The 25,566-nt window shown below is 40.0% G+C and overlaps 2 protein-coding genes across 2 annotated transcripts; both read left to right on the forward strand.

The window, feature by feature from the left end:
- Positions 1-938: 938 nt before the first annotated feature.
- ppp1r14aa (protein phosphatase 1, regulatory (inhibitor) subunit 14Aa) lies at positions 939-10,216 on the forward strand. Its single transcript, XM_044371494.1, has 4 exons — positions 939-1,457; positions 5,922-6,002; positions 6,340-6,372; positions 8,548-10,216. Exons 1-4 carry the CDS (start codon positions 1,266-1,268, stop codon positions 8,722-8,724), a joined length of 483 nt encoding a protein of 160 aa, XP_044227429.1. The 5' UTR covers positions 939-1,265; the 3' UTR covers positions 8,725-10,216.
- A 2,227-nt stretch (positions 10,217-12,443) lies between these two features.
- exoc3l2a (exocyst complex component 3-like 2a) lies at positions 12,444-25,529 on the forward strand. Its single transcript, XM_044371492.1, has 13 exons — positions 12,444-12,647; positions 15,900-16,468; positions 17,539-17,756; positions 18,239-18,989; positions 19,117-19,231; positions 19,315-19,425; positions 19,577-19,677; positions 20,053-20,163; positions 20,282-20,417; positions 21,284-21,406; positions 21,519-21,674; positions 22,779-22,900; positions 24,651-25,529. The coding sequence occupies exons 2-13, from the start codon at positions 15,924-15,926 to the stop codon at positions 24,970-24,972; spliced, it is 2,811 nt and encodes a 936-aa protein (XP_044227427.1). The 5' UTR covers positions 12,444-12,647; positions 15,900-15,923; the 3' UTR covers positions 24,973-25,529.
- Positions 25,530-25,566: the final 37 nt, after the last annotated feature.

The raw sequence follows: 25,566 nt of genomic DNA on the forward strand, positions 1-25,566 counted from the left end.
TATTAAATAAAGTCACTTAATTAGTTAAAGAACCATATCAGCAGTTGGTCAGAATAACATTTATTATTTATTCATTTCTTAGGGTGACCATCAGTTTATGCTTAATAGATCTTAATATATTAAGAGGGATAACAATATGCAGCCATAAAAATAACATTTTTTTTAATTGTTTTTTCAGGTCTGGACCCAACAGCTTTTCCAGTTATTCCATATTCAAACAGGTAAGTTACTTGTTTTGCATCATATTTCATGGAAAGGATCAACTTTTCCCTTTTCACAGCAGCCATTTTGACATAGCAAAGCAGGAGAAACACAGTTGTAAATAATGACATTAAACATGGCTTCATTCCATTCATTCCAATTGTCCCAGTAAACCATGTCAGTAAGCGAGCATGCACAATATCAGCTCACTGAAATGGAATGAGGACATTATTAATTCCATCTGTGCCTTTCCTGCTTGACAAGTCAGAATGTGTGCCCTATTCTTGTGAAAAAAACATTTCATTTACCTCTCAGCAGGTAGGTTAATGTTTCCATTAAATACATGTCCAGAACAATCTCAAAGCATTTCTCTTATCATGGACGATCAACATCATTTTCTTGTTTTTCTGCTGGCTGTAAGCACAGGGTTTTTTCCCCCAAGTATGCAGGCTATCTCTTCTCTGAACAGCCTCCTCAATGTTCCATCACAACACGTGAGTTTGTATTGGCCTTTTAATATTGTTTGTATAATTTAACCGACACTGTGTGTGTATATGTATGTCACACAGATCATTTATCAAATACTGTCCAATATAAACCTTTCTTGAACAGTGGTTTAAAGGCTATGTAGTTGTTTACGTGGTGTCGGGCTCATTGGGCGGTTTGTGTTTTTGTTTAGGCTTGTGACGTCATCAGCCTAATTGATGCAATTCGAGCAATTAGATGCCACACTTGTTGTTGCTTCCTGACATTTTAGAAACTGCAAATATGACTCTGCAGTAACTCTCCTCAATAAGTTATACTGTTAAACAATGTTTCTCCTGACTTTTTGGGGGCAATGGACTTAGGTCTATTTAAAAGATAATGACATGGAAATAGTTGTGCGCTTTTTGGATGGATACTCTGTAAATAAACATCCCAGGAGAGAGAGAGAGAGAGAAAAAAAAAAACTGACTCCATCCTCTGCTTATGCTCAGCTGTCTTTGCCGTCGTCGCCTCCCAGCGCTGCTCTCTACTCGTGTTTGAAGAAGACGAGAAACAAGTCAGACTAGTTCAGACCAGAGATGGCAGCCGGCCGGACCGCGACGACGCTTAAGGTAAATGACGAAGTTCCTTCCTTGGATTTGGATCAGGCGGGCAATATCCCAAAGAGGCATGCCCGAGTCACCGTGAAGTACAACAGGAAGGAGCTACAGCGGCGGCTCGACGTGGAGAAGTGGATCGACGAGAACTTGGACCGGCTGTACGCGGGTCAGGTGGGTAGATGTGCCTGAGAGCAAGAAACTAGAATAAAACTGCCTTGGCTGGTCTGTTTTTAATATGTGTAGTGTATAGTGTAATGTATGTTATAATAAGACAATAGTCTATCAAGAGTTTCAAATAATTATATCGTTTATAATTTTTTAGGAAGTAGGGGAGAACGGGGTAAATAGAGTCAGTGGCCAAAATGAGCCACCCCCTTTATCTAGGTAACCATAAGCAAAAGTAATCATGTGACCACAAATTAAGAAAGAATACTTCACATTACTCGATTCATCTTGGACTCAAGCACATGGAGAGAGTAGTCAGCAAAACAGAGCATTTTTGTCATGCCAAGTGAATTCATCATGTCATGTAAAGTTATCAGTCTTGTATCTTAATTAAAAAAGAGAAGTTTTGGACATTATCACACGTTGATTTAAGTCAGTGTAAGCTACAAAATAAACTTGTCATAAACTTAGCATAATTGTGGATCTGAGCCACTGTGTGAAACAGTTTTGTCAAAATGGAGGTTGTGGGGTAAAACGTGCCAGTGATGTTGGGGCAAGTTGAGTCAATGACTCAATTTACCCCCAAAATTATTTTCTGATATTCTAGAGGCTAGAGACACTGTTCATGTTTGATCCATGTTACAAGTGCTACATTGTTGATGAATGAATACCTAATTGTTGACTAATGTTATATTTAAGTCACAAACAAACATGCTGTACATACAGACAGGTGACAAATTTAAGGAAAAGCCGACATTAAGTGTCTTAGTAAGGTGTTGGGCCACCACATGCTTCAATACGCATTGATTCTACAGTCTCTGAACTCTTATAGAGGGATTAACATCATTCTTCCAAAAGATATTCCCTCATCTGGTGTTTTGATGATGGTGGTGGAGAGCGCTGTCTAACACATCAGTCCAAAATCTGCCATAGATGTTCAACTGGGTTGAGATCTGCTGTCTGTGAAGGTCATAGCATATGATTCACATCATTTTCATACTCATCAAACCATTCAGTGACCCCTCCTACCCTACGAATTGGAGCATTGTCATCCTGGAAGAGACCACTCCCATCAGGATAGAAATGTTTCATCATAGGATAAAGCTGATCACTCACAACAACTTTGTATTGATTTGCAGTGACTCTTCCCTCTTAGGGGACAAGTGGACCCAAACCAGGCCAGCAAAATGCCCCCCAAAGCATAACAGAGGCCTCAGACCCCCTCACTGTAGGGGTCAAGCTTTCAGACCTGGTCAGACCTGTACTGGTTTTTCCTGTAATTTGTCACCTGTCTGTATACACAAAAGCACATTTACACACACATTCTTTCTTTAAGTAACGCACAAAGATCACAGTTTAATCTCTACTGAAAATGTTGAGGTAACATGTTGAACAACAAGACACAAACATATGATTTTACTTAAAAGTACAAGTTTTTGCCTTTTGTTAAATTGATGACATTAATAAAGTTCAAATTTATTTTTAATTTTATAATTAATTTGTTTGATTTTGTGTAATTTTTATATCAGTATATAATGGTAGCACTATGCTCATGTTACCCCTACCTTGGGGTAAGTTGTGCCATTGGACTAACTTTTTGATGGCTCATTGTTCTTAAACCATAATAACTAGATAACTTGTTTTAATTTCCGTGGGTACACAACAACCTGAAGTGTATATATAGTAACTATTATTTGAAACAAATACATTTTCATTTTGCAGTAAAATCATCATATGTAAAAAGTGGCTCATGTTGCCTCGTTCTCCCCTACCTTCCCTGAAAGTAGAAAATGAGCCAGAGAACTTTAAATATGAAGTGAAAGTTGTTCAATATGACTATGTGATATTGAGGCGGATTGAGACATCATGACATCATAGTCCTGAGACTCAGCGACAAGCCTACTATGATCTATGAGGTGTTTAGGAGAGAGGAGAGGTGGGGCAGCCTGCTTCTCCTTACAAGGCCAAGCATCCTGTGGATGTGAGGTCCATCGCTGTCCACTTCTCAGAGATCTGTATCTGTCTTGTGGCTTTCTGCCTTACATGGGCACTGAGAGGGGGATTAATGATGAGAAGAAAAGGAGGAGGGGAAGGTTGCAGAGGAGGGAGCGCTCATTTGTATGTCCCAGGAGGAGGTAAACACTGCGCATCTGGCTGCTGGGGCAGCTGACAGGAGGTTAGGCTCTCAGGAGGAGAGTGTATTTTGGACATTGTGTTGTGTGATTGTGTTGTTAGAGGCGGAGGATGTTGATGATAAGAATATGAAATTCAGATTATCACAATGATAAAGCAGCTCTGGGAAGCGAAAGGACCAAACAGCCTGGATTTCACAGAGAGCTTTTGCCTCCAGCCAGTGGCATATTTAGAATAACCTTATGAAAATAAAAGATTAATTTTACAGGCAAATAAAGAAACAAATTTTGGAAATTGATTTGAATATGATTTAAATACTTAGAATCAGTTTTCTGATGATAACAAAAGGTCAGTGATGATAACAAGTGTCATTTTGTTGCACCAAGTCATGTCGCTCACAAAACCAGACAAACCCTTATTATTTTATTACTGTTTCAGGTAAGAGGCACATGCCTGTATGAGTTTTTAGTGTATAGAAATGAAGCTGGTGGGATGTAGAGTTGCAGTCCTGTATGTGCCAAGGGCCCAAACTAATTACAGAGACAGTGCAGTGCAGTGGTGTGGACAGGCGGGTGGGATTGTCCTTTCACTCAGTTGGTACAATGGCTGTTTGTTCAAACAGAGCAGGCCACTGTTACAGTATTACGTGAGCATTGTTACTATTCAGCCTCCACAGCCTGAACATACAGATGATGGGCATGCATCATGTACAGACTGAATCCAAAGTCTTCAATTGCTCTTAAAACTGAAAATGCTTTATTTTGGAGTTAGTTGTGTAAATGTGTGTGGAATTAATAACTGAGATGCATGTTACATATGGTTCACACATGCAGAACTTCTCTCTGTGCTGCATAAAAGTACTTGAAGAATGTCTTCCCTCATATTCACAAGCATCTGTATGTGTAATTGACTGAGTGCTGGACAACATGGCAAAATAAACCTATTCCAGTGTTCATTTGGGCACATGACTGTTGTTTTAAGACAGACTTTAAAAAACGTGAACTTGTCCTTTAAAGCTACACTATCGATATTTTATATTAACAATGGATCAGATGATTATGTGTGATGTGGATCAATTAATACAGTTCAAACTATTCCTTTAAGTATGCAGAATTTTGTTTTAAATTCTAGCTGGAGATCCAAAGGTTTCAGATGATACCAACTATTATATGATTACAGAGAAACATGTATGACGCACAAATCATCTTGAATTTTCTATTTTAAGTAATGATGCAACTAAAGAAGTAATGCTGGGCTTTAAATATGTCAGAAGGGTGACAAATTAAAGGAAAAACTGGTCCAGGTCTGAATGCTTGACCCCTACAGTGAGGGGATCTGGTGGCTCTGTAATGCTTTGGGAGGCATTTTGCTGGCCTGGTTTGGGTCCACTTGTCCCCTTAGAGGGAAGAGTCACTGCAAATCAATACAAAGTTGTTGTGAGTGATCAGCTTTATCCTATGATGAAACATTTCTATCCTGATGGGAGTGGTCTCTTCCAGGATGACAATGCTCCAATTCCTCTGGGAATGAGGGGGTCACTGAATGGATTGATGAGTATGAAAATGATGTGAATCAGATCTTAACCCAATTAAACCACTATGAGAGATTTTGGGAAGACGTGTTAGACAGAGCTCTCCACCGCCATCAACAAAACACCAAATTAGGGAATATCTTTTTGAGAGATGGTGTTCATCCCTCCGGTAGAGTTTAGAGACTTGTAGAATCAATGCCAAGGCTGATGAGCACTATTATTCCAAAAGATATTCCCTCATTTGGTGTTTTGATGATGATAGTGGAGAGTGCCATCTAACACGTCAGTCCAAAATCTCCCATAGTGGTTTAATTGGGTTGAGATCTGATTCACATCATTTTCATACTCATCAAACCATTCAGTGACCCCTCATGCCCTGTGAATTGGGGCATTGTCATCCTGGAAGAGACCACTCCCATCAGGATAGAAATGTTTCATCATAGGATAAAGATTAACACTTAGAACAACTTTGTATTGATTTACAGTGACCCTTCCCTTTAAATAGACCCAAACCATGCCAGCAAAATGCCCCTCACAGCATAACAGAGCCACCAGATCCCCTCACTGTAGGGGTCAAGTATTCAGACCTGTACCTGTTTTTCCTTTTAATTTGTCATCCATCTGTATGATATACTCAGTGAGTGGACTATATGGGAAAACTGTGTGGGAATTCCTTGACTTGAGGGCGAGAGCATGGTTCAAGATAAATAATAAATGTGTGTCATAAGTGTGTGGCCTTGCATGAGGACTCATTTCAGTTGCGTGTGTGTGTGTGTGTGTGTTTTCATCATGTGTGTTAAATTCAGGAGCGTGATATACCAGAGGAGGTGAACATTGATGACTTGATTGACCAGCCTAATGACGAGGAGCGAGTCAAACAGTTAAAGGTAACATGACCCATTATGGAGCGCAATCACTTTATCCATAGTGAATAAGAGTGGGTTGGTTATGATATAGGAAGAGGGATTGCAATGCAGTGGATTTTCTAAATTATACAGAATTGTTGAAGTTGTGATCAGTGAGTTTCTGCCCAAGATGCACAGATTTTGTTCAGGGAGTCACTTAGAAACAGACATGTTTTTACGTTAAGTTAATATCATTATACAGTATTAATTAGTGAATCATAGGGACAGGAACAGATTTTCAGTGCTTACGTTAGAATTTTGAAGATAAATACATGATCATGTGACTGGTAATCTTACATCACCCCGCTTTTTTAAACAGGAACTGCTTCGAAAGTGCCGTAACAACACAGAGGTAGGTTTTAACTTTGAAATTATATTTCCAACTCAAGATTAGTCCTTGATGCACACATTACACATGCAAATGTACAGTATACCTGTCTACACACACACAGACACACACACAGGTCACACACAGTTTAACTGAAGCTGTAGCATCTGATACCTCCATCATCCGACAGTCACTCCACAAGCCTCAACAATGGCTTTGTGTGCTCTCTTCTCTTTCTTTCCATTTTACCCCTGAAACAATGAGTCTTTCTGGACTCAAACGTCTGCCTGGCTGTGGCCTGTTCAGAAATGCAAACACAGGCAAAAGAGCAGTGTGGGTCAGTGTAGCTGCTGCTTTTCTTACTCAGACCTACATGGTTTAATTGAGCTTGACATGGAGTGTCATTAAGAGTTTCCTGCATTTTTAAGAAATATGTGATATGAGATAGCAGCTCTCCACCTACTTCCCTGTACATTTGTTTCATATTACATAAAAAGCCAGCGGTCATGACTCATTGTAAAATAGCCATGGTCAAGATCAGAATTCAGATTACACCGCTGATTAATGGCTTCAAATGGAAAACAAAAACACGTGAACCCGGAGTCGAACAAATATTTACAGTTGGTATTTATTCGAGAATGAGACTGGATGTGTTGACCATCTCTACTGGCACTGTTGCCATAACACACCACATCTGGGTGCTGTGTCTTCATCAGGCCATAAAAGCTCTGAATTTACACAAAGTCAGCTGTGGCAGTGATGTGCTTTAGTCTTGCATGCGCATTCATATCACAACCTAGTGACTCAGGTCCAGCATTTAAACTTGGTGTACAACAGTAAGTCACATTAGCAACACAAGACAGTCCACAGAGGGGGAACTTCCTCCTCTGTGGCCTTATCCTCCCACAGCTCTCCAAGGTCTTCTTCCATCTATGGAGAAAGATATGAAACACTCAACAAAAATATGTAGTGACTGACTGAATACAATTTAACTGGCAGTTTTTTTTCCTGCTTAACTCCTGATTGCTATTTGTTGTTTGATGCTCTGATAAGTATAGTATTAGGCATTTAATGCGTGGTCTGAGAACAAAAATGGTAGAAAGCTTATCTAGCTAATATATTTTAACTGACATAGTGGTTTTTACTAACTATGCAAATAAACAAGAGGTTTGCTGTCAGTGACCCAGATTCCTCCATATTAAGTATTTTTCTGTTACAACACAACTTAGATCCTTCCCTTAAAAGGATCCACATATAGCTGCGCCTTTACCTCCTCTGTAACGACAGCAGGCTTTTTACCAAATGTTTGTGCTTAATGGCATAAGGTCTGTGGAAGATAATGTGCTATATATAGTATAGGTGCATATATTGTATTATAATAAGCCTCCATCTTACATGCATCTTATCTTACCCTTTCTATATGCTAAATTTTTATCATTCCAGTATTTAATTCCTGTAGTTTGATGAATGTATGCCAGGTGTGTTAAACGACTGAGATAAAGAATAAGGATACAAATTATATTTTTTGGTTATTACCAACAAATCTCAGGACCAAAAGCAACAATGTTTTAGTCCAACTCAGTACTTCCATTGTCGCATCACAGCGAGTCACAAATACATGTGTTTATAATTTCCAAAAACAACTGGTTAGAGTAGTTTTTAACAAATGTTATTCAAACAGATGGAAATAGTACATTTGTTGGGGACTATTTTTAGCCGCGGACTTAGCACCAGTGAATATCTATAGCTGCAGGCTGGTGCATGTGGAAACGACTGATAATAAACAATAGTGCTCATGTTCACTGTAATGAATGAACATGTCACTCAGTGCAACGTTGTGGCTCATTGATGTGTTTTTAATCATTTTTGGACAACATTGGAGCTGTATGGCACAAAAGAATGAGATATGTCAGGCTTTTGATACACAGACAATACTCAATTTATTGTTGCTTTTGATGGGATTTGTTGATAATAAGAACTATAGAATACTACCAGTTTTATTTTTTAATGTCTACATGTCTGAAAAATTACAAGTTTAAGGTATTTGACGCTAACCTGGCTCTGTCCAAAGGTACCAGCATCTTTAAAGCTCACCAATTAAGTCTTCAACATTGTATGGTTGCTCTGACAAAGGCTTATTTGAACACGTACCTTGTATTCTGTATATCTCCATTTCATGTGACACATACTCATCCTCAGACCTTCATCAGAGAGCTAGTGGGAAAGCTGGAGGGAGTTCACAAGCAGGACGAGCTGCAGAGCGAAGGCATCGAACATCCGATCATCTGCCACAGCCATCATCGCCATGAGCCCTACCACTTTCACAACCCACAGCACCAATCCCACCACCAACGAGGCCAAAACCAGACCCTCTGACGAATCCCCCATCAACGCACACACACACACACACACACACACACACACACACACACACACACACACACACACACACACACACACTGTCATGACATGAAAACAGAAATGTCAGTTATATTGGACAATGGAAGGCAAAGATCAAGGAAAGAAAATCTACCCTGAAACTTTTTAAATAATACACTCATTTGCTTTCCTGCAGAAATTAGGATAAGAAGATTGATACCACTCTCATGTATGTCTGTTAAATATGATGGTGATAAGCTACTTAGCTTAGCTTAGTTTAGCATAAAGACTGGAAACGGGGAAACCGCTAACCTGGCTCTGTCCAAAGGTACCAGCATCTTTAAAGCTCACTAACTAACACATTTTATATTGTTTGTTTGTTCCATGCAAAAACTGAAGTTTAAAAAGTTTGCAGCTGAGAGCAGTAACTTCCTGTTGGTTGCCTGGCAGCGTCATGATAAAGACATAGCTCCAGGAAACCACAGCGCCCAGCAAAGAAATAGTCCTGCACAGGACCTTGGTTAAACCACAACTTGACGTTTTTACACTTCAGCTTTTGTACAGAAACAAGATATATGTTAATTAATTAGCTTTAGAGGTGCTGATAGGCAGATTTTGTTACCTTTGGACAAAGCCAATCTAACACTTTTATTCTTTCCAACCAGCAATAGATAGGAGAGAGGTATCATCTAACTTTTGACAAGAAAGGAAGCATATCCTATGCTATTCCTGTAAACACTAAAACACTTAATAATAAGATATGAAATAGAAATGATCACAACTGTAAAGTTAGTCGAAGAGCAAGGCCTTAACTCTCAATGTGCCATTTAGCATAGAAATGCATCATAGAAATATTCATTTTTCCATTGACAGTATCCCCAAAAGACCAGGATGCATTGCAGCTGCAAAGCATGTGACTCACTTTAACTTGACTGGAAAAAAATGTCACTGTTATCACCAAATGTCACTATTATCACCACTCTCTCTGTGTACACACAGTTGGATGCAACAGTTTCTGGCACTAACTGATGAAGAAGGAGGTGATGGAATGTGTGTTCACCAAATATAGAATACACTTCATTTCTTCATTAACACTGAACTGTCCTGTGACGCAGTTTTGTTCCACCTTCCACTGAACACATGAACATTAGCTGCACCACCTTTCAGATAACACTGCTATTAGATGCAGATGTAGCATCTATTAAATTATGAAGGTCATGATTGTTATTTATTGTCATGATTAGAGGAAATGGAGATAGATTCAAGATACCAGTATGATGTAACACTGGAAATAATCCTGTTGCATTTCTCACATACTGTAGGTTTTTAATTACATTTCACTCATTCGTCCCTTCTGTTTTTGAGTTGAGTTGTTTCTACATTTTCAGTTATGTCAATACTTTCACTAAAAACGTTTCAAGTTTTTATTCTGCAAAGAGACATCTGTCCTTTGTAGGAATTGCTAATAAAATCGTTTCTTTCACTGTGAGTGCATTGTTGTATGTGTTATATTTTGCTTCAGCATGTAATGTGTTTTCCAGGCCAAGAGAAAGTGTCAGCATGTAGATTATCTAAACAGTTTGACAAGGACACTGAATACCAGTTTATTAGTAACAGACTCATGTAATCTAATGTAATAGCTTCATCGCTGTAAAGCTTCCAAAGTTCAAAAGTTTGACACTGAGAAGAGATAATTCAACTCTGTGGTCATTCCTGAGGCTGTTGATAGAGGGGATGTACAGGACTGAGTCATAAAACGTTTCTTCTTTTTGTGATACTTTTTTTTTTTTTTTGCTTTTTATATGCCATTTGTAAAAGAAAAGAAATGCAAATTAATACAAAAGTAAAAAACAAAGCAACAGCCCTATTTCTTAGTATGTAAGAAAACATTTGTTAAAAAAATTTCTTTTTAATGACCATTAAACAATAGAGACCGGAGCCGAAGTATCAAAATTTAACATAATTTATTTTCTTGTACGAGAAGGAGTGTTTCACAATGTAACACACAGGATGAGGTTAGAAAGAAAAAGGCTCTCAGAGGAGCGCCTACAACAGGGTTTTATACACCTTAAGTGGGCATTACAGTTCTTTTCTTAATCTATCAAATACAGACTTATAGACATCACGTATATAAGTCTGTATTTGATAGATTAAGTCATGTCTGTTTTCAGTTCTCCTATCCAGGAGCCATCTTTCCCAACTGACCCCCGGATGACATGTCTCACCCTTTCTCCAACGAATTTTAATTTCTACATCTTCCTCTTTACAAATAAAATACTGAACTTCCTTTAACCTGTTAAGTCTGCTGATGTTGCAGAGTTGCAGTACATGACAGGAACACTTTATCATGATCTAGATAAAATAGTATTACTCATACATAGTGCAATCATAATTTTTATAACAACATTTTTAAACTAAATACTCCTTGTTGACCCTGTCAGCACAATATCAGTTTATGCTATTTGGGATATTATTCAACTAAAATTAGTTTAAGAAGTATATGATAACCATTTTAAGTGGTACTCATTTTTGGAGCTCTCATAAAATATGTGAATCAAATACAGGTTTAATTTAAAAAGCCCCCAAACGCCAAAAAGATATGTTTGTAACTTGTGCACACAAGATATTAGATTCATTTCTAAAACAAAAAAATCTGGGTTGATCTAATGTAATCTGGCCCTTGTACATACCAGACCAGATTAAACTGGATTTTACCGGTGTACCTAATAAACTGATAATGTATATCTATGTATATGTGTTGTAGATACCAAGTCTCAAGTACACTTTTTAGCGTGGAGAAATGTCAGCATAACATACTGATAAAGATCATGTTACAGGTTTAGCAGGTTTGGGTGGAGCTGAGGACGGAGGAATTTACAAAAGCACAGAGTGACTGAGTGAGACACACAACACATGATGAGATAATTAATGAATGATCTGATTAATTGCTGCAAGTCAATTCTATTGTGGTTGTGTCTGAAGAGTCAGGTGTACCAGTGTGGGACACTCTTTTCCAAAACCAGACCGCACACTAGGTGGCAGCAGGGGGCCACAGTGAATACAGGAATGTCTGGGAAATATTTAACCATGAGGTGTCTTACCCTGGCCTTACCTTGTTGTCATGTTGCATTGCTTTGTTTTTTATTTTGTTTTTTTTTTTTTTTTTTAAAGTTGCACAGTACATATCAGTGCAAATCTGCATTCACACCACTCTCATATTTCCCTCAGCTGTTTTATTTTTCTCCTCTTTTCTTTGTGCAACATTTTCTTTTTTTTTGTGCCACGGCTACAGTGACCTTGAAGCTCTGTAGTAAAGCAAAGACAATATAGCACCAGTGTTGATTGTCATTTTAGCTTAGATCAGTCCACTTAAACTCTTCTGCTGAGGGAAAACACACTGCTGCTGGTGTATGAATGGAATTTGGACTCAAGGCCACAGACCCTGAATCATCCTCATAGTTCATATTCTACTTCTGACAGAAATCAGTCAGAGTACGTAATACACATACGCAACACACAGAATGTTGAGAGCTGATAAAAACACAAAACACTGCAGGGGAATGCTCTGTCCAACTCTATCCTACTTCACTGTACAGTTAATGCAATTAGTGTAATTAGAAGGGTCCCAAGGGTGCGGGTGTGGGGGATGGAGGGGGGGTGGAGGGTCAGTGGCGTAGGAGGGGGAGAAAGGACGGGACGGGCCTTTCCTCAGGAAAACATATCACCTTCCACCACAATAGAGCCCGTCAGGAAACCACAGGCAGCCACATTGCTCTCTTGAGTCACCGAGTACTTTCGGACACACTCTCACATTCATCAGTCACACACACACATGCACACACTCCACAGCCTGGCAGCCCGCACAGCCAGCACACTCCAGGATGACATTGTACTGAAACACTGCAAGGAAATCTCATCAGGTAGGTGGCATTATCTGCATTCAGAGACTTTTTGGAAATGGATGCTTTACTTATCATTTGTGTCCACTGTGGAAATAGTCATTCATACTTGCTGCGGTTATCCTGATGTTTAATATCGGTGTTCAATTGACTGTGTTTCACTGCTGAAGTTATTGTATTTGTACATTGTTTTCCAGTACTCTATTTTAGGCATATATGCAGAATTTGGTGCTTATAGCCTTTTGTTGTGTTCCGTCAAATAATTGTGAAAATAGTTATTGTCACTGATAGAATTTGGAAAACCTGCTGTTTGAGTTGTTCAGTGATTGATCAGTAATTAATTGAGAAAATCACAATAACACATATGTGTGTTATATTTTATAACTATAAAATATTATATTTGATCCTAATGAGGGCTGAATAGTTTGAACTGTCGTATAGTGATGAAGACTCTATTAGACTGTGTCTGCTTTCTTCATATAACCTATTGTTCTCTCCAGAAAATGTTCTGCTTTAGAGAGGGGTCGTAAAGTCCTTTACAGCCATTTGCTGGTGTTTTCCTGTCCTCTACTCTTGAGAGAGTCTGATAAACAGTGAAAAGAGGTGTTCAATTGTTTCAGCACCACAGACAATGTTTGAAGAGAAAGTTCAAACAGAAAAAAAGTAACACCTGCATGCTGCAAAATCTGCATGAAAGCTGGTTAAAAATGCAAGCACATCAAGAGATCTGTAAGAAATCTCATGTAGATGCCTCATACAATATCTGATCATTTTTAAATATAATGCAGCACTGCTCATGTCCAGTTTTGGATAGTTTGCTCATCTAATGCTACAAGCAAACTTGAGTATTAACAAAGAAACCACAATCAAGCGGGAGGCACCGCCATCACCAAACGAGCAGAAATGGCAGTGGCATGACTTTATAAACTTCACATTAGAGTTCTTTTAAAAAAAGATCTGCTTTTATGATTAATACTGTGTACCTGCGTATACTGATGATCCATACTATTTTCATATGTAACTCTCCACATAGTAACTAAATGATTCAAATGCCAATACTTAGTATCCATGGTGTCAGTCAGTCATTTTAAATCCAATGTTCCACTAAAAAAATTGGCCCCTGAACAAGACAGTTAACCAGAGTTATCCAGAACTAAAGCGAAGCTGCTCAGTGGTAACAGCAGAAGACTGTGCTTATACAAGGAAGCTTCCAGGTGTGCGTATATAACTACACTGCTGAGAGACTTGCACAACCCTGTCATGGGCAAAAACAATGGATATGGATTGTACAAGTTCAATATTAGGAAGGTGGCCATTTATTCAGAGTTGAAACGAATCTTTGGATAATATACAGGTAAAGTTTTTTTAAATTAAGCTTTTCTTATAAAATGCTTAAATTCTCCATTTTGTGATGACTAAGACCACAAATGTCAAATATGAATGTTACAGGATGAGTACTTATTTTTTTCAAGTTTGTCTTAAAACAATACTCACATGCTTGTACATCAAAACAGTTTTTGTTCGCTGTAATTGTTCCTGCTGTTCATACTGACTGTGAAGAGATCCCTTCCTAAAGTCATTCCAATGTAAGACAAAGTCCACAGTCCTCATTACAGTATATGTAAAAATGCCTTCTAAGATAAAACTGAAGCTAATATGAGGCTTCAGCCGTCTGAGTTTGACAAAGAAATTGGCTATCATCCAAAGTTACAATCTTTTAGTATGAAATTCCCTCTTTGTCAGACTGTTTGCTGAGCTGCAGTGGGGGGGACAGTAACACAAAGAGGGATTTTTGTAGCCGACTAAAACGACTATAACTTTGGAAAATACTCACTTGATTTTTTTAACTCATATGAAGTCTCATATTAGCTTCAGCTGAACTTCAGAATGCATTTTTACACAGAATTGTGGATGTCCCTGATCTCTTATATTGGAATTGCATTAGGATATGATCTCTTTCCTGGATGGTACTAATGAGAACAATGATTACAGTGACCAAAAATTAATTAAATGAAATGTACATGTGGGCATGTAAGTGTTGTTTTAGACTATAAAAATGTGAACCTATCCTTCAAGTTGTATGGCAGACTCAAATCAAGAGCAGAGCGCTACTTCCTGACGTGTAAAACAAAATATGAACCAACTCCCTCCTGATACTATATACTGTATGTAAGAGAGTGTAAACTGTTACAGGTCAAACATTGAGTTGATAGTGTAACAACATAACATTTTAATATAACTTAATATCATTACAGTATACTGGAAACAACAGGGTGATATTGACAGGTGCCCCTGAGATTTATAAATCAACATTGCAACAAGCAAACATTATGGCAACTTTATTTAACCTGTGAACCTCTTGAGATACAGTAGAGATACTCTTTGAAAAGAAAGACCAAAATCAGCAAGATCTCTGCCATTATATCTGAAGGGACAAGACAAATACCCTGTGTTTTTTTGTTCTTTTTGGCTAAACAATTAGAAGTTAGTTTAGAATTTCGATTAAATCTTTATTTTTTCTTTATTATATGACTATTTTTAAATCTCCCAAATCTGTAGCAGGAGAAAGAAAAATAAACTCTAAGTTGGAACAGTTAGAATCAGTGCAATTCAACCAAGGACCCAAGTACCAGATGATTTTGCCTCTATCTTACAGTAAATCATTATGTTATCATTCAAATTGTTGGATGATTGAATCAGAAAACTGTATAAAAGTGTTCCTTCACAGTTATATAAATCTCCTGCCACTCATATGTTGGTAATAATGTACAAGCTGCCAGTCAACCTTTCTAGCCCTAGTAGACATAATCATTTGCTTCTGAATGGTATAATATTTATGTAAGATTGTAGTTCAGCACGTGTAAACACCGCCATATTTTGAATACAAATTTCCTATTTGCTTCATGAAGTGCATTACATAACCAGCGTGTGAAAGGATGTTTTTGATTCCAGTTATATAAACTTCCCACATTGCTTCCAATTTTTGTCAAATTTTTAGTCACACAATTTCATTTTCTGTGTAAAGAACATAGTCATGTCCTTTGTATAAGAATTTAAGAAGTATTTGGCAAAATATTCGAAGAGAGATTCTGGTTATTTATACTCTATGGTATCAGTGTTGCTGTACCAGGTTCCTATGGGAGGTGTTTTACCCCAAATTTAGATGAGTAAATATTAAAGAGAGCCATTCCTTCTGAAGTTATGTTGATCATCAGATACTCATATATTTGACACTTTTTTGACTAAATCTTACACATTGTTGTTGTTTTGCAGTTTGTTAAAATCTCAAGTGCAACAATGCCCATTCTGAAGAAGCTCCCAGGAAGGTCCAAGAGCTGTCACGAGTTCCCCAGAGTGAACGGTGAACTGATCCTGCCGAGGCTGGACTTGGACCTGAAGGACTTGAATGATCTCAATGATCTGAATGAACTGAAGGACCTGAAAGATCTGAACAAGAACCTGAACCCCTTCGAGGATGTGGACCTGGATGAGGATGAGAGGAATGGAGGTGACATGGGTCTTATCATGGGGGATGTCAGGGGTAACCTCCAGCTCAGGTCCTCCCGTGATGGAGAAGAGGAGGAAAACGAGGTGAATGCAGAGAGGCACGGGGCGGGGAACCCTAAAGGAAGGCCTCTCAGGGGGACCCTGGAGAGGATCTGTGGAGTGTCACCCCTAAAAACCCTCGGAAAACTGGGGAAGGGGCTCCGCATATCTGGACGCAACGTATGGGGGAACAACTCCCCCCACTATACCCCTGGAGACTCAAACACACTCCCACCAGAGAGGGAGAAAAAGAAAGGACTACGCAGGAGCTCCGAAGGAATTATGACTCTGCTCCGGTGAGGAGGGGTGGGAGGAAGAAGAGTTCAAATCTTAGATGATTTTGGCTGTTGTGTGTTACTTTTATGTTACAATTGTGTATGACATACTTAAAATTCTTCAAAGGTTCTTTGATAATGACAGTGTCACCATACAGTATAAAGTGTATAAATCCAATGAACCACTTGATTCTTTTAAGATTAAAAAGGGAAAAAGGGAAATACTTTTTAACATTTTTATAGCACCATAAAGGTTCTACATAGAGTCACAGTGCTGTAATAAAAGGCTTTTAAGGGCTCTGCTACAATTCACCCATCCATTCTTCCACTGAAGTAAAATAAAATGGTGGAATAATAAATAAAGATAAAATTAAGTCCTTCCTATTGGTACTTATATCAACACATTTGAGGAATCAACAGCCAGCAGTTATCCCATACAAGAAATATGTTGAACAATACAGTAATAGCTCTTTCACAGAAAAGCTATTATACAAATCAGAAAGTTAAGGCCTTTTTGAACAGCTGAGTTCTGTGTGACGTAATTAGCCTCTGATGTCCTGAGTCCCAGAGGAGAGGGTGAAAAACTGAAAATCCTTTGTTACGTTTGCTGGTTAGTAACAGAATAGCTCATGGCATATAGTGTGCTTATTTCCTGAGGAGTTATGCAATATGCTATAGAGGTTGTTGATCTACGGAACTTCTTTTGTTTTTCAGTGACATGTTGTGTACTTGCTGTGCTTACTGAATGGGACTATTTTTAACTGAGGCAGTCCTTCATGCTCAGCAGCAGCACAGTTTAGCAGATGTGTGAATATGTGGCATTCCAAACATAGTTGCTGCTGGGCTGTACTGTACAATACAAACCTCAGTTCTCATAATTTTAATTCAATTCAATTTATTTATATAGCGCCAAATCACTACAAATGTCATCTCAGGGCACTTTTCACATAGCAGGTCTAGACTATACTAGACCTAGTTCCTAATCACACATTCCTATGCAAGTCATGCAGTGACATAGTGTATCCTCTTATTCAAGCTCATTTCAGCGTTAGTCACACGTGTTTTTTGTTGCTGCTGTGGATGCTGTGTAGCTTTACAGGTCGACGTAAGGAGGAGCGCAGAGAAAGCCTGCCCTGCGGGGACCTGAGTGCAGACAGCGAGGCGGTGGCTTCCAGACGGCCCTCCTTCCTCAGGATGGTCAGTCTGGGCAAACTGAAGAGGGAATCCATGTCAGACAAGGCCTCCCAGGAGGCTGAAGAGGAAACAGTGGAGGAGGAGCCAGAGGTCAAAACCAGAGAGCCCCTCTCAGGTAATCAAAGAAACATCAGGTGTAAAAACCACAGGCCTCGATCAAAAAGTGATCACATGATCTAGAAGAATCTGTCTTTTGCGAGGAGTTTCTCTTTACTTTGGAGAACTATGCTCTCCCTGGTCAAGCTTCCTCCCAATCCTAGACAACTCTCTGATGAAGCTGAGAGGTCCCAGACCCCTGAGTCACTGGGTTCAATCACTAGCAGACTGTGAAATCAGGAAATGACCACACTTCCTCCTACCCCAGGTTCCTCTAGATAGATGTTCAACCGAGCTACTGTTCACAGACTCCGCAGGGAACCTCGCTAGGAATAGAAAAGTGTGCAGAATGAGCAACAAGTAACCCAGTTTGTCAGTCAGGCACACGCACAACTACTCAATAACGATAAAGTAGATATACCCTTTCCTACTCTCTCTGACTGTTTTGTAAATTATTGCAAATAAACACCGCCTTCTTTTTCCTCCTCTTTCTCCCCGCAGTCCTGGAGATCCTGCAGTTGGTCAACCACCGTGACCTTCTTCTGGCCGACACACACATTCAGGAGCTGGAGCGAGAGTGTGAGCTACTTTCTCTCATGCCGGCCCCAACCAGTCCCACCCTTACTCCTACCCGTTGTCCCAGCACCCCTCTTGGCATGATCCCCCTATCATGCTCATCCTTGGATGACTCCCTCAGCTCCAATGCAACGCTGGACTCAAGTCGGCGGAAGGCTAAAGATGTGGAGCTCCTGTATGAAGCCCTGCAGAAGGAGATGTGGGATGTAGTACGGGAGTCCCTCCGTCAGCCCAGTGCTGGTCCCAACCTTGGACTGGTGGTGCTTGTGATCCAACAGGAGGAGCATGCTGATGCTGCCTGGGCCCTCAGAGAGGAGACCAAGCCAGAACGAGAAGGTTTCCAGACCCAGCCCAGCCAGCGTCCCCGCCGACTGAAGATGAAGTGGAGGCAGGCTGTGGCAGAGGCTGCAGACTGGAGCCTGCCACACCAGGTGGATACCCAGGCCGGCCAGCTGGCCTCATACCTGGAGCGCCTGAGGAGTCGGATGGTGGATGACCTGGATGCAGCGAGGAGGAACGCTGTGTCCATTTACCCAGAGGAGTTTGCTGCCTTCCAGGTGTATGTGGAAAGTTACCATCGAGCTGTGGCCAAACGTCTTCGGACCATTACCAGTGGCCCACTGCAGATCACAGACGTCTACTCACTACTGGACTGGTTCTACAATATCTACAACAGGTAGGGTACCAGATCAGATAGTGAACCTTAATGACTATATTTACTGGAAGCTACAAAGATAAATCAAACTTCTATCATAAACCTGAAAACTGAACTGGCTTAGTAATGATTTGTCATTTTCTACCAGGGATGTCCTGGGCAGCATCAGCACAGCCACATCCATCAGCTATGCCTCACTGGAACCCATTCTGCCTCAAGACACAGTGGACAGGCTGGAACAAGACTGCCTGAGTATCGTGAGGGTAAGAAAATTAATGTTTGCATGGCTGTTCCTTAGCAAATCTGGATAGCTGTCTCATTTTTATTTTATACTGTGATTTTTCAGGAGAAGGTGACAACAGAGCTGATTCAGGTTCTGGACGAAGAGGAGCGGCGATGGGCCCAGACTCTGCACATAGAGGAGTATCAGTCCCACCTAGCACGTTCAGTCATCCAGGTACATTGTTGCACATCATTTTCACTATAAAACACCTCATGGAAACTGACTTTTAAGGGATTTTTAAAATGATTATGATGATTGATGATGATTATCATCTTATTAGCCAAAGATACAGCTGTCTTATCACTCATGTCTTTCACGATTTCAGAGGCTAAAAGTGGATTTGGACAGATCTACATCTGTGAACCAGTTTCTAGGGGCAAGAGTGGCTCGCTGCAGTCTCATTGGATTGGCTGACTTTCTCTACAGGTGAGGAATAAAATCAAGGAAACCTTTAGCAAAGTTGGGGACACAAACAAATTTTTAAAATTATATTTATCATCACAGATGTTTTTATCACTTTCTTAAGTAGCATAATGCAGTTGGAAAAGTCAAAATCTGGTTTGAGTTAGCAGAATTAAAATACACTGCAGCAGGTGTAAAGTGGAGTAATACTGATGTTGGAATGTTGGTCTTCATTAAAAAAATGTAGGTGCTGGTATTTTTTCATTTAACGATGTCTTGAAAGCAGGGAAGACTTTTTTTGGGTCAAGCCCCAGTGTTTCCACAAGACAGGACATTATAATTATTTCATAGGTTTGCAATAGCATTGAGTATGTTCTCATAAAATTTTCATGTGTCCAGTTTCCAGAGGAAAGTGGAGATGTTTCATGAGACTCAGGCAGAATTTGGAGATCGAGGGGATGGATATGTTTCCAGGACCATAGCTCTGGTCAACTGCTGCCCTCCTCTCAGGTAGACAAGCAATAATAGCATCATTTTTCAACTGAACATTTTCATCTTTAACAAAGTTTTGAAACGTTTTCAGTAATTTGCAGAAAGTGCAGCTTCATATCTCCTGTGTACCCTACAGATCCTTTGTGGAGCGCTGCAGGCAGTGTGATCCACAAAGCAGCGAGGAGTCGGCACAGAGAGCCAACTCCTCCCTGGACCGGATCATCAACCAGTCTGTGAGGGTGCTGACTGACAGACTGTTTGAACACATCAGGGTGAGTAAGACATGAGCGCGTCTCATCTCAGTTCTTAAAGCTTGTTTTCCTTTAACAAGACTCCCACCAGCCAGAATATAAGATTCTGTGCCCTATGAATTTGCATGGCCAAGCTGATGAAATTCCATAACCTAAAACCATCCTTCCTAGTATTCTTAATTCAAAAATGTGACAGACACTAAATCAGGTTTCCACAGTAGTGCAATGAATTTCTCCAAACAAGTTGGAAAATTCTGTATACATACACATAAAGTGACCCATTTGTAAAATCCCTTACAGTCAAAGAATTGAAACACTAATAATTCCGATAATTCTATGATATTCTTGAAATTCACTGACCTGCAGGGATCATTGTTATGTATTTGTATGGTGAGCTAAAAAAATTCATATTCAGTCACCTTTGTATGTCTCATTTTCACACCCATGACGTATGTCAGATGTTTTTTGTGACTTTTTTACTGTGCTCTGTAAAGTAAAAGTAGCATTACAACAATGTAAATATGCTCCATTACAAAAGCAAAAGTTGTAAAAGTAGAGTCACTCCAAAAAAGAACAGAGGCATTGTGAAAATAATAGTTAAAGTCCTACATTCAATGTTTTATAACATAAATTACTACAGCAAAATGTACACAAAGTGCCAATAGTATCTTAAGTAAAAGTACTTGGAGCAGAATGATCCCAGTCAGTATTTTATTGTTCAGTTCATATTATTAATGCCTAAATGTGTAAGCAGCATTTTAATGTTGTAGCTGGTTGAGATCAAGCTAATTTGAACTGCTATTTATATTGTTGAGTGAATGTACTTAGTTATATTCCTCCACTGGCCTGTTCTCTGTTAATCAGAACTTGCTCTGTTGTTTTTCCAGCCTTTCTTTGACAAACTGATAAAGAGAAAATGGCTGAACAACACAGAGGCCTTTGACGCCATTGAAGCCAGCATCAAACAACACTTCAAGAAGTTCAGAAGGATGGAACCTCCACCTTATCAGGTAACACCTGTTTGACCAAACATAGGTGGTGTTAAACATGTTTTAGTATTCTACAGTATTTGGTTGAAGGTTGTATGTGACAAATCAGTAATTCATTTAATGAATGACACAGACGCTGGTGGGTGAGGTGCACCGGCGGGTCCTGGTGGAGTACGTGCGAGCCATCATGCGGGGACGGGTCATTTGCACATCCTCCAAGATGAGGAAGAGGATGGCTTTCCGCCTACAAGACGAGGCCAAACAGCTTAAAGGACTCTTTAAGGATCTGGTGAGTGTGGTCTTCACACAAAACGTTACATTTATTTAAATGAACTAGGAAATATCACTAAAGAGGTCACATTTAGACTGCCTTAACCTGCAAAGGACATGTGCGACAACGCGCTGTTAGGGCCTCTAGAAGGAGAACAAAATCCAAAGCATCCAAAACAGAGCTAATAATTGCTTTTCAGGAGACCCCAAGCATTGAAAATAATTCCAAAATGCTGATTCTTGAAAACACTGAGCAGAGCTGGCACGGAGAATGCAGAGTCTGGTGGTTGTGAATGGAGCCTGACCCTCAAACTTCCTAGGTCAGGAATAACTCAGACAGTGTTGATACAGGAGTGAGCTCTGAAAAATGGCTGCCGTCAGTGAGATGGAGATGGATGAACCGGGCTTACGTTAGCAATCGCCAGAGGGGGGAAGAGGGTGTAAAACAACTGGGCCTGACAGCGTGGCATTTGCCCCTTTTCTGTGTGCGAGTTCAAACAAGTGTCCGTCACCTCGCCTGACAACAGGAAGCTGCTGTGTTCAGAAGGAACTTCCTGTTCCTGTCAGCTGGCCGGCTTTGATGTGGCTCTGGGATGGCCTTGATGGCCTTTTTCGCCGAGGAGTGGGATGAAGTGTCTGTGGAAACTGGGAACTTGGGGGTGGAGGCGAGTTTTAATGGCTGTCTAAAAAAGACATCGTTATTTTTAGTGGATGCCAAGCCAAAGAATTCTGCTTTCTTTTCCTGAGTGTTTGAAGGAAAAACAGAACTGAGAAAAACAGAGGTGGAGTTTTGTTATTCACTTAGTAAATCACCTAAATGTTTTGCCTTTGGCCTTTAGAGGCATTAATCTCTGTTTCCTCTGAGGGTTCAATTGTTCACAAGACTGCTAGTAATGCCTTTTCTTAGAAACATGCATTTAATCTGAGCAATTATCGCAGTCGGAAGAAGAGGAAGGCATGAATTGGATGAGCAGCGATAACAAGTGTAGTGAACTTTCCATTTAGTTACCAAAGAAAGCCCAATTTAATGATCAACTAATCAAGTCAAATCAAGTTTTCTTAATGGTAATAAATACTTGTACTTGCTGTTACATGATAATTAGATATGTTCTCTCTGCTTCAGGAATCTAGCTCATCCTGGTTGGACAGCATCATCTGCCACCTAGCTGACATCATTCTCCTGGAAGACACTCCCTCCATCCAGATGGAGGTTGCCGTCCTGGTGAAAGAGTTTCCAGATATACGGTGAGGATTTAAAAAATGTTGGAACCTTTCTGTTGCAACCAGGAAGTGTCTATAAAAACAGAAATTCACTGTACTGTACCCCCGAAGGTCCTATATTCTTTTATGCTTACTGCTACACATTCTCAGTGCTGTTTTTGGCACTTAGCCAGAGTAAGGAAAATGTAAGAGTATGTATGTCTTTTTTTTTTTTTTTTTTTGACACAATGGATCAAAACAAGGAAAGGAGCACGGAAACATATCTACATTAACTTTGCTATTTTTGGAGAGGACTGTGGGTCTGTTTTGAGAATGGATGAGGCTGAGAGGCCTCGGGGGGAGGGGGGGGTCCCAGCCGCTGAGGCGGTTTGTGCACAGATTAAGACTCAGGTGACTGTTGGCAACCTATGACTGCGTGTGACGCATAACCCTCCGCGGAGCAGACAGGAAGCTGCTGCCGAGTACTTCCTGTTCCTGCCACCCTGCAGGAGACAGACTGGTGCCACACTTGGAATCAAAGAGGGAGAGGTGTGGAAGAGGGGAGCAAAACATAGTAGTTCAGACCTGGAGACATGCTAACTCACTGCTTGACTCACCCCTTTGTTTACTGTATGGCATCCCCTGCTGGTATTTTAAGAGAACAAAGGCTGTTGGCCTTCCTTGAGTTCTCTGGGTGCTACGTCCATTCATGCACACGTGACTGTGCCCACACATGCCTACACATCAATCCCTTCAAAATGGACCCTTCCTCCATAATCACCCATGTATCTAAAGGTCAGCTGTTGACTTAAAAAAAACAAAAAAACAAAAACAAAAGAACTTTACAGTGCCATGTTAAGGCACTCTTTATATGGGTTTATGAGTTAAAAATAATGGCTTTATAAATGCTGATTTACTGTAGATCGGTTATAAGCCTTTAATAAGAACAGCTTAGAGAAAATCCCTTGACAAGACACTTCATAGCTGACACTTGCCAAGACTTAATGTATTATTATAAAAAACCTTTTAATTTATGAGTTATTAAAGGAGAGGTTCACATTTGTCCAAAAGTGCCTTAAAACAATACACACATGCCAATATGTGCATTGAAGACATTATCAGTTGCTGTAATTGTTTGTACAGGCCACAAAGAGATCCCTTCTTAAAGCATTTTCACTTTAAATGATGGAGGACAAAATACACAGTTATCACTTCATGCTGAAGCTAATATGAGGCCTCAGCAGTCTGAGTGAAAGACAACAAGTGGGTATTTTCCTAAGTTAGTCTTTTTTAGTTCAACATCCTTTCTATCATTTCATCGTGGCTCAGAAAGAAAACACTGTCTGTGGAGACACAAAGAGGAAATTTCTAAAAACCCCATAACTGCATTTTTACATAGAACAAGAACAGTTTATTTTGTCCCCCATCACTTACACTGAAATCGCTTCAGGAAGGGATTTCTTCTTCCAGAATGGACAGCAGGAACATTTATAGAAACCAATAACCCTTACAATGTACATATAGATATATCAGTATTGTGTTGAGATAAACTTGAAAAATGTGGACTTATCCTTTAGCACTTAGAACTACAGACTTATATTATTATAACATGAAATGTGCTTTAATAGAAAGTGGTTCCAAATGTTTGTTGCTTCCCAGAAACAGATGTTGTGACTCAGACAGATGTGACTAAAAGTCATGACAGTCTTGTTGACGACACCAAACAGATCTAATTCCCATTAACACCCGTCTACCCTCCTTCCCCTCATCCTCCCTGTATCCTTCCTCTCCACAGGAAGAAACACGTCTCCACCCTGCTGAACATACGCGGGATGATGCGGCAGGCGGAGCGTCAGGAGATCCTCAACATCGTCAAAGACTTTGAATGCAGCAGTGTCCTGATGTGTCGGGACCACGCCCTGTTTTCCGACATCCCCATCACCTCAGAGGTGCACTGCATCAGCCTGGGTCTCCTCCGCCTCGCCATGACTGTCACCAACTGGTTCTCAGAGCACCGGCCGAGGCGAAACCGCAGGACAAGCGTCAGAAACGCAACACCTCAACCTGCTGAGAGCCAGGACACTGAAGACATGAATAAACTTCACAGAGAGGACTAGCTGTTGTGTTAATGTTAGGAGAGTAGTCACAGACATACTGTGAAGACACTGATGAGATGTACATGCACCTTGACCAAGAAAAACTGATTGTACCAAATATTGCTACCAGCCACTTAAAGAAACTTGACCTCAGGTACTGCTCGTACTGTACACGCTCACTGACATTCCTTCCATCTCCAGATGTGCATTTTTAATGGAAATGTGAAGCTCATCATGATTTGTAGTTGTTTTATGTTGATCTACACATCTACAGAAGTAAACAAGTGGTATAAAATATTCTCAAAATGTAACTTCTTCAATCTCTTTTAGCCTATTATTCCTCCACATCATTGCAGAAACAACTGCTAGCAGATGCAATGCAATATGATCTAGGATGTTCTGCTGTTTATCATGTATTTACCCAACCATACGTACCCATTCTCTGGTATATAGTGCATATGTATGTGTGGATATAGTGTATGGGAATGGAAATGTGTTGATCTCTCACTGTGAATGAAATGGATCTGTTGCTGGAAACTTAATAAAGACCCATTGACTGGGTAGACTAAGCAGATTCAGCAGTTGTGTCATTGTGGTTATAACTGTATTCTGTAT

Source organism: Thunnus albacares, chromosome 13 (assembly GCF_914725855.1).
Source record: "Thunnus albacares chromosome 13, fThuAlb1.1, whole genome shotgun sequence".
NCBI classification, from domain to species: domain Eukaryota; kingdom Metazoa; phylum Chordata; class Actinopteri; order Scombriformes; family Scombridae; genus Thunnus; species Thunnus albacares.

Coding starts and splice junctions, on each gene's coding strand:
- ppp1r14aa (XM_044371494.1), top strand. CDS start 1,266: ATGGCAGCCGGCCGGACCGCGACGACGCTTAAGGTAAATGACGAAGTT. Junction 1,458..5,921: donor ACCGGCTGTACGCGGGTCAG/GTGGGTAGATGT, acceptor TGTTAAATTCAG/GAGCGTGATATACCAGAGGA. Junction 6,373..8,547: donor AGTGCCGTAACAACACAGAG/GTAGGTTTTAAC, acceptor ACTCATCCTCAG/ACCTTCATCAGAGAGCTAGT.
- exoc3l2a (XM_044371492.1), top strand. CDS start 15,924: ATGCCCATTCTGAAGAAGCTCCCAGGAAGGTCCAAGAGCTGTCACGAG. Junction 18,990..19,116: donor TTCTACAATATCTACAACAG/GTAGGGTACCAG, acceptor ATTTTCTACCAG/GGATGTCCTGGGCAGCATCA. Junction 21,407..21,518: donor TGGAACCTCCACCTTATCAG/GTAACACCTGTT, acceptor TGAATGACACAG/ACGCTGGTGGGTGAGGTGCA.